This window comes from Achroia grisella, unplaced genomic scaffold, assembly GCF_030625045.1.
Source record: "Achroia grisella isolate CSIRO2021 unplaced genomic scaffold, CSIRO_AGI_Agris_v1 utg474, whole genome shotgun sequence".
NCBI lineage: Eukaryota > Metazoa > Arthropoda > Insecta > Lepidoptera > Pyralidae > Achroia > Achroia grisella.
In genome coordinates, this window is record NW_026712878.1 from 2493644 (window position 1) to 2503395 (window position 9752).

General features: G+C 31.1%; 1 protein-coding gene across 1 annotated transcript in view; it reads left to right on the plus strand.

Annotated features, from left to right (window-relative positions):
* The window catches only part of LOC131845456 (uncharacterized), a 48283-nt gene extending 38942 nt beyond the window's left edge, over positions 1–9341 (plus strand). The window contains exons 2-9 of the mRNA XM_059194521.1: positions 909–1622; positions 1988–2110; positions 3085–3292; positions 4665–4749; positions 5030–5129; positions 7871–8039; positions 8511–8724; positions 9153–9341. Coding sequence (XP_059050504.1) covers positions 995–1622; positions 1988–2110; positions 3085–3292; positions 4665–4749; positions 5030–5129; positions 7871–8039; positions 8511–8721 — 1524 coding nt within the window. The 5' untranslated portion in view covers positions 909–994 and the 3' untranslated portion in view covers positions 8722–8724; positions 9153–9341. The remainder of the gene's footprint in view (positions 1–908; positions 1623–1987; positions 2111–3084; positions 3293–4664; positions 4750–5029; positions 5130–7870; positions 8040–8510; positions 8725–9152) is intronic.
* Positions 9342–9752: the final 411 nt, after the last annotated feature.

Sequence of the window (9752 nt, forward strand, 5' to 3'; positions counted from 1 at the left end):
TACCGTATTTATATTCATATGCATATAGCATATGAATATAAAAACGTATGTACGTAATAATGCAAAAACGGTTATTTCAATATTATAAACAGAAACTTCAATTTTATTTATATGTATATAGATGAAGATATATATAGATGATAATATATATAGATGAAAGATGTATAGATTAATAAAAATAAACCTGGTAAATAGATAGATTTACATTATTTATATTATGTAAATATTATACATCCGGATTTTTTCTGTTATATCCCGTGTCACTAAGCTATGTTGAAAACAAAAACCTAAATGATAAGCAGCCATGAGGAAAATTGGGATTCACAATATATCTTATCTAATTAATGTATTCTCCCATGAGAGACGGTATTATCTTTGTTCTATGCTTTTTATTGTGACGGGACGACCGAATACTTTCTCGGAAAAATCATTTCTTTCAGCAGGCTTTTTGCTATTGTAATTAGTCTTACTAAGCTTGTCATTGCTATTATATACAATATACATTTTAATTTTAACTTTGATCTCTTTATTTATATTATTAATACCTATTATGTACCATATCATCCATTCCATCCCATTTACAGCTACTTTTAATTTATAATGTTACTACATATATATTACATTAATTTAACCTTATATCATGTAAAAAATATGATGAAATCTCCTTTTAAAAATACATGTCATAACTTTTAGTGCTTATATATTAATATCGTAAGATCGAATATGGTAATAAAATTTGGGAAACCGATTCAAAAGGGTACTACAAATATTATACCGGGCCACCTGGCCTGCTTTGTATCAAAAATTTAAAGGGGATAGAGCCGTAACTTTTCTATAGTGAAATGTCTTGTTTGAATTTTCAAAATCATGAAGTATGTATTAATAGAAACATAATTTCATTGTTACAGATGTTCCAGACAATTACTGTAGCAGACTATTCTTCTGAAGTAATCTAATCAACAGTCGGTGATGAAGTTAGCAATTATAACATTCGATGATGGATCTGATAAAAGAAAAAAGAGTTCTAAAGACGACCAGCACACGATACGAATGGAGGTTTGCGGAGAGAAACCTCCTAGTCACATTGTATATAATTTTATGTGCAATTCAATGTAATTGTCTAAATACGGAGCACAGTCAAAATGAAACTATAACCAAAACAGGTGTAAATGTAGATATAAAAGTAGATTCTAATCATTGCCATAGTTGTCAAACTAATAGTAATAAATTTAATAACGATAACAAAACTACAAAGAACAAAATGGCACCTACACAGGCCGAACATTTTGTAGACGATGTTATTATTACCTTAGGTACATTTACGAAAAGATATTTACTTGTTAATACGACTGAAAGCGAGCTTGAAAATGAAGTAGAAAGTATATTTGATAATGTATTAAGGAACGATCGATACCAAATTATCGATGGCGTTGAAATAAAACCAATTGATAAAGAAGAGAAAAGCCAATTACAAGATAGAAGCGCTGCTGTTTCAGAAGGCAGAGCTCTATTTAGTAAATACACATACGAATATAGAATGCTAGAGAAATTCAAGAATTTCGTAGAAAATCATGTTTTGTCAATTAATCTACCAAAAGCAGCTAAATATATGGGTTTTAGATGTAAGTATATTTATTTCATTTCGTATAATGTTTTAATGCCGTTTTCTGCTTTAATATTTTTTTAATTTCGTTCCAATATTTTTTTTTTATTTTATATGCAGAAACAAATATATTCATAAATTTGGAATATAAGTATTTTGTCAATATTTTACTCCATTTTATTTGTGAAATACCTGTATAATATTCAAAGTTATGTTAGGTATTGAAACTCAATATAGATCTCTTTTAAAATAGAAACACCGAATGTAATTAGAAAGTCTTCATTTAAAATAGTACAAAGTAGTAAAAGAATGTACCTAATTGTAGAAACTGAAACAAATGAGTTTAAGAAACTTTGATTCACAGTTCGTGTTTTTAACTTTCAGCATTCGGGCTCAACAAATTTTTTGTACCCTTACTAATTGGGGGACAAGTTTTGATCAAGTCCATTTTATTCGCAATGTTCCTGCCAAGCATCTTGGGAAGTTTTGGCAAGATTCTTGGCAAAGGTAAGCAAGAACAGAAATGCTTTATGTCCATTTAAGGTCAACTTTGCTTTTACGTTACTGTAACTTCTAATTAAAAGTGATTTCTAACAACTCAAAGGAGGAAATTGCTTTGCATCGCTAATACAAACTTGGAACAAACAGTCTGACGCTTAGTTTCTGAAAGCGAAACTTCTTCACAATACTGAGTATTACTGTTAATATCTAATTAAATTTAATCATATCTTTCAAGAAACAAAATTTTATCTTTGATGTATACTGAAATTAGTCATTGAAGGAGAATTAAATGTATACATAGGACATAATAATAATAATCTTGTTGTAATTTTTAGGCTACTTTAATATTATGAATCATTATAAATCTTATTTTATGTAATAGTAGATAGTAACAGTGATATATGTTTTAAAAAAGCGCAGAACTACATTTTTCATAGAAGTTTCGCTTACATGTATAAAGCAATCATAGAAATGTAACTGAATATATTGTCTGTTTGATTTGAGCTCCTTCCTTGATTTGACAGAAAATAACAAAATATGGAACTATATAGGGCATATATTTTTAATAAAATATTGTTTAAATAGTCTTTACTAAAAATCCAAGAAAATAAATAGTGCATTCTTGTACTTTTATGCACGTGTATAGGTAACAATTTTTGCTTTCATACAACAAATATAAAATAAAAATATATCTGTACCTCTGTTAATCCAGACGGGAGGTTAGGGGTATAGTAAACTATCACCGTCATATTGAACATAATACTTAACATGTCCAAAATTTCGTTGAGTATATTTACATCTAACGTGGTAGTGGACGTGTCTCTCGAATTATTTTGGTTTCTTATCATAAAATAAAAACTACGTACAAAGTCTTTAGTATCACACACCCACACTCGAAGCTTTAGCATCTGATTGGATTTTAAATCACTAATTAAGCCATGGCGTTCTAAATTTAAAATATTATTCAATTTAATTTCCAGGTATATCCCAGCTATCAGCTACCTCCAGTCAAGCGAGCTACCCACCAGCAAATACAGATGATCAAGCAGGATACAGCAATGATAACAAGGATTTCATGGGTTACGAGACAAACCCTGCAGGGTCGTATGCATACCCTCAAGACGGCAACGGATTCTACAACGCTGATCCTAATGATAACAATGATTTGTCTAATATCGATATGTCTAGGTAAGTCTGTATTTTTTGTGTTCATATATGGAATGCATTATCATTGTCATTGAGGTTTGGTTTTGTTAGTATTCTACCTAGTTTTTGGCTTGGAATACCCTCTTTGAAGAATAAGTCTTTATATTATAGTAATAAAGTTTCTCTCAACTTATTCAAAACATTGCTTCAAAAAATTTAACGCCAATTTTATTCCCAACAAGTGCATTGGCCATCAAATTTATTCTGCTCTCCAAATTACATTTCCACTTATTTATCCGTTCCGACCAAACATGTAGGCAGATTACCGCCTGTTACAGAAGAAGCCAATCTCGATTATCCAATAATAAGAACAATTTGCAAATAAATTGCCTACCAATGTACGTCGTTCCGTATTCAATTTGTGGATTTCGGCGGCATTTCATCAACCGTTTTACGTGTCTAGTATGTTGTTTACATTCTACCTTTGTTCATTACACCTAAACAATTTCGTATTTAGATACTTCATACGTACGCACGATTTCATTTTACTAATGCTGTAGTTAAGAATTTATATCGATAGATAAATGTGTGTGTTTGTAACAAATATACTTACATTCTTACTGTATAATACAAATCTATTCTTTTTTCGAAATGTAGAGAAAGAGAGCTTTCTGGCATCAACTCTCTGACTCATCAATTTCAGCAGATAACTTTGTCATATTTATTTCGATAGAAGAATGAGAGGAAACATAGGCTAAGAGGCATGACATCTTACTCTACAATGGCAACTTTTGAGTGGTATCACGGGCATTACATAATAATGGGATATACGCAATTCATGTATAGACGACAGATCGATCTAAAGAAAGGCGGTGCGTTAAGCGGCTAGGCCACCAAAGTTAAGCTTGAAAGTATAAAAAAACCCATTCCAAATTTGTTAAAGCGTTTATGTAAGTCGAGGTAGTGCGTTCTTTAAAATATTGGCCTGATATATCCGAAATATGCCGATAGCGAAAATTGAGCACCATTTTATCATGATGCATAAAACCCAACTAGTGTCCTTAACCAATTTGTCAAATCCGATCAAATCAGGCCTACCGATCGGCCGATTTATTCTGTAAAAGAGTTCCAATCTAATGACATCGGATTTCGCTATTTCGTACCTTTTTATACTCTTCCATACTATTTCGAAACTTTTTATCTCACGACATAATATTTTTTTATTTCGTAGTCTGGGTTAGTACCCAGACATTAGTATGTTTCAAAAGGACGGTATAACAATGGATTGGATTAAATTTTATATTGAGAATTAACTCCAGAGTAGACCTCCTGATGACAATCGTATCTGTCTGTGTTTAAAAATATATTTTCTATGTATAAAATGTCGTTAAGAATTTCTATTTATTTTTTTCAGATATGGCGACCAGAAGGCATCGTACCTCCCTACAAAGAATGGATATTACCAGAACCAAATAAATGCGGCTAGCAATAATTATAAGGTAAAATAGCATATGTCGATATCTACCTCGTATTTAGAGGGCCTTTAAAGACTGGATAGAAAGTTAAGATAAATACTATATTCACATCAGATAAAAAACATCGCTCCTAAGAATATCGTTCAATTCCTGTCCCTGACGCGTCTAGGTAGCAAACTCTATAAATGAGTGAGCACAATAGATTCTCTCCTCTTTCCTTTTACATATACTAATATACAGAAACGTTATACTAATATTAGTGGTAGTGTAATTGAATTATAAATGTATTTTAATTTTATTGCAGGTGTTCCATAAAATCCCGGCTTCTTCAATGATATTAAGTAATTATGATCCATTCTACTCGCCTCTTCTCTCGCGGCTTGATGGAATATTTGCTAGACTCGGTAAGTGAATTAATTTTATTAATATCAGTATTAAGGCCCGATCACATAGGTAAAGCGGAAACCTTATATACTCGTCCGACCGTCCAACACGGGCTTCTATTTCAAAACCTACTAACGCTAATGAATTTAAAGTAACATTTTTTAATATTGTTAGCTTAGTTATAATGGAAAAGTCACTGCTCTCAGCTTGCTTTGTGCAGTAAATTTACAGGGTACAGTTGATATAACATCTGCGTCCATAGTACTGTTCATGTATAAGTATAGTAACTGCAAGTTTTACCGATGACCGTAAGCTTGTGTGCCATATAAAGATCATGTACTTCTTCCTTATACCATTCATTTATAGTCAGCGTAATATGATTTTCTCTTCTATTCGTCATCGTTCTGTATAAATAATGATATGGCAAGAAAGGAAGTCAATAACGACATGACTGCACCATGTAATTCACTTCCTTTCTTGCCATATCATTATTTATACAGTCCATCCATCTCCTTTTCGGCTTTACCCTGCTGTTATAATCTTTATTCCTGCGTACATAAGCTTCTTTATCGTATCGCTACATGTCATACATGTTATAGCTATTTATCTGTTTTATGATAATTAAATAGGGTTTGCCTAAAATCTCATAGAGTTTAGTTATTAGTGTTTAACAGTATGTTGAAGTAGCTACCGCTCTAAGTTTTCAACATTAATCTATAGAGTCTCTTTAACGGGGCCTATTCATCAATGTCAAGCGTGACACGGCAATTTATAAACTTCTAATAGCCTGTTAACATAATTTACCAATCGTGCCCAATCGTGCGAACAGAAACCAATCCTTCGAATACCTCAAGTCCTGACTTTTCTATCGGTAACCTACTTCTGTTGAAGGCGATTAATCGATTACGAAACTTACTAGTAATTGAATATGTAACGCTGTATCTTAATTTAATTACAGCCTAGGTGGAGGCCTGGGTGGTCTAATGGTTTAGCACACCGCTTTATGTTCTTTAGCTGTGCCCGCGGATTTGTCTGCGTGAAATTTATAGTCTATATGTTATTTTGAGGTATAAGCTATATTACTGTAAAGTTACATCAAAATCCGTTCAGCGGTTTTTGCGGGAAAAAGTAACAAACATCCATCCATCCATACTCACAAACTTTCTCGTTTATAATATTATTAAGATAAGATTTGTATTTCTGAGTATGAAATTAAATGTAATTTTGTTTGTATTGGTCTGGTTGGAATATAATACTTTCTACCAAAATATGTATATTATAATATATGTTTATTCGGGACTGGGTGCTGGGATATGAATAGTGTAATATAAATTCTGTCATTATTAAACGATAACTTTTTTGACGATTTTATATAATCTTGTAGCGGAACGAAGTTAGCCAGGTCTTGTCCTGTAGGATTACATCCATCTCGCAATTAACTGAGTTCAATCTACATGTAGTCTGAAACATGACGATCTCGTTAATCTGCAAATTGGTGTTTCTTGCTTCGACAAACTCTAACAGCGATTATAGAGTTTCCATAAACCGATATTGGAAATTGCGTACGCCATACAGGCCGAAATTGGTTTCAAGCCTAAACACTGTCTTTCCATTCCTGTGTTAGTTATGTGTACAAAAATAGAATTCATAGTGTAGCATCTTCTATCAGTTTAAGAAGAATAATTGTATTTGACAGAAGATTTGGCAGTACGGTCTTGTATCTTAGCCTTTACAATAGTCGATACATTGTTATATTACTACTTACTATTTGTAATTATATAATTTAATGAATATCTTCTTCAAATAAATATTTTTGTAAATGTGTATGTACACAATAATTTTTTAAAATTACATTTTAACATGCTATAATTATATTCTTGTAGAACTATCCCTAAAATAGTAATGTAATTTTTATTACATAATCAATTATTTGGAAACCACGAACCATATATAAATATATATACTTAAAAGATAATTTTACTTACACAATATACTACTTGATCTTTAATGAATTTTTTTGTTCACTATAAGACTTTCTAATTTCGCTATGAATACCTTAATAAAAATAAACTAAACACCTACTAACTATTTCATCCCAAATTTCACATTTCACACATTTGTGTGGTATCTACCTAGACTAAAGTTAATGCATAGAATTTTTGTCGTAACTTTACTGGAGTAGCATATAATTTTATGTTTAAAATACTTTCACGTTGTAGGTATGTCTGTTTCGTCATCCTTTCATACGACATTCTTTACACATGCCCGAACTAACAAACAATGCTATTATTATATTGTTTTTTTTTTATACATGAACGTGTCTTGTAACTTCTAATATATACCTACCATAAAATACTGTCTGATCCGCGCAACTCTCTATGTGAGTAATATTTCCCCCGTTTTGACTACATTTTTCTTTGTAACTCCTCTCTTATTAGTCAGAGCGTGATTTTATATAGCCTACAATCTTCCTCGATAAATGGGCTATCCAAGATAGGACGAATTTTTAAAATCGGTGTAGTTAATCCAGAGATATCCCCCAAAATCTCACAAAGTCGCAAATTTTACCTCATTATATTTTTTTATTTTATTTTTAGTGTAGATTTATTTGAAAGATTCCTTAATTTACAATTAAATATACTTCTTTTTCAATTACGATTCAATAGAGAATTCAATCATTTCGATTCAAAATTCGAATCTGTTTAAAACAAGAAACATTTACTGTCTTCCATAATTGAATGTTCTATCCTCATTGCCCTAGGTCTGGCCCCGTCGGAGTCCATGGATGACCATGGGGGCATGCAGATTGGGGCGCAGAGCTTGAGCGATGTAAAGCTGGAATCTTGTCGGGAGCAGCTGATCTGCCTCATGTATGCCAGTCCCGCAAAATATGCACCATACAGCAATTTGATATCAGCGCAATTGAGCAGGTATGTATATAAATTAATGGTATAGTTAAACGAGTTTTAATACGAATCATTTTATGGTAAATAAAAGGCTAGTACAAACTAGTCGAAACGTCGATAGATGTAAATACTTTTATGTACCATAAAATTGTTCATGTTAAAACTCTATTAATATCGTTTAACTATTTTAATAATTTGCATAAAATGTTTACTTGTTACATAATGAAATACCAGACAACATAATGCAAGTTGAGTTTTGGGTATCTGTCTTGAAATAAATTTGTAACTTATAAAAAAATAAAATAGCTTTACAATAAACTGTATCTTACTTTATATTTTGCTACATACATAATATATTTTTAAATGTGTTATTCTGTTATATAACCTATATTACTGTAAAGTTTCATCAAAATCCGTTCAGTAGTTAAAACTTTCATGTTTATAATATTAGTAAAATATTTTAATAAGAAAGTTTAACAGCTGTAACACTTGTAGAGAACTGAACGAGCTTCGGCGACCGGTATCCGACAACCCTGAAATCCTGCGGTTCTTCCGATACATGCGGGCGGCGAGGCGCGGGCAGGAAGGTGTAGACTGCATGCGCGCGCATCCTGCTTGTTCCGCCAATGCTGCGCCCGCGCATACCATGATTGCAGCGTACCACGACATAAACAAACTCGTCACTGCTAGAAAGATTAAGAATTAATGAGTAAGTAATTAATTAATGAAATAAACAATAAACTGTTCAATTAAAAAAAAATATTAAATTAAAATAATTAATTTTAAGATTCAGATTTAATGAGTAAGTATTCAATTCTTAAAGTGAAATACACAATAACCCTGGACACTTTACACAGTGCCATTCAGTTCTTACACAAGTGGTAGATACTTAAATAATTTTTTTATAAATGTTATTAAGTAAAACTTACAGTATAAATAAGTTCAGGTCTTATCTTACACACGAACTTATATATGTGAAACATACAAGTGAAAATTAGGTTTAAGATTTACCAGCGTACTTGTAGCAATGGTTCTAAAGCCGCCCGAAAGTATCCATCCATATGAAGTTTTTTATCTTATTTTGAATGGAATAATTGTTTTTATACTTGTATAATAATCATTTGTTTTTTTTTTCAGGCACAAAAAGCGTCGCGTGTTTCTTTCGAGTGAACATTAATAAACCTCCTGGACTTTTGTGTGTAAATCTGAGTGTAAATTATATTATACATTTGACTTACAATTGCTAATATCTTCGTCAAGTTTTTTTTTTATTGCTCAATATCAATTCAGTGCCGGTGTTATATTTTATTTAATAATAAAATTGTTCTGAAGTAAAATCAGTGTATAAACTAATATATTTATATGGTTGTCTATTTATTTATCTGGATGGATCTTAATGAAATTTGTTGTGAAGATAGACAAGCTATCTACATAACGAAGATGGACATACTTTATCCTTAGTCTAAGTAACAGGCTACTGTTATATTTTTTACTTAAAACCTATTTAAGAACGTATAGGACGCTCTCAACGTTAAGACGTTATTATATTCTATTCAAAACTAGATTTTTTTTAATTAATTTAGAAATTATTATAATTAAAAAAAAATACGTCCATAAACGGCTAAAATGTCCTATATAAATAAATTATTTTTGATTTTATTTGTACAGTTATATAAACACTTTAATACTATGTCACTATAATTTTACTATACAATACTAGTATTTTTGCATAAATTT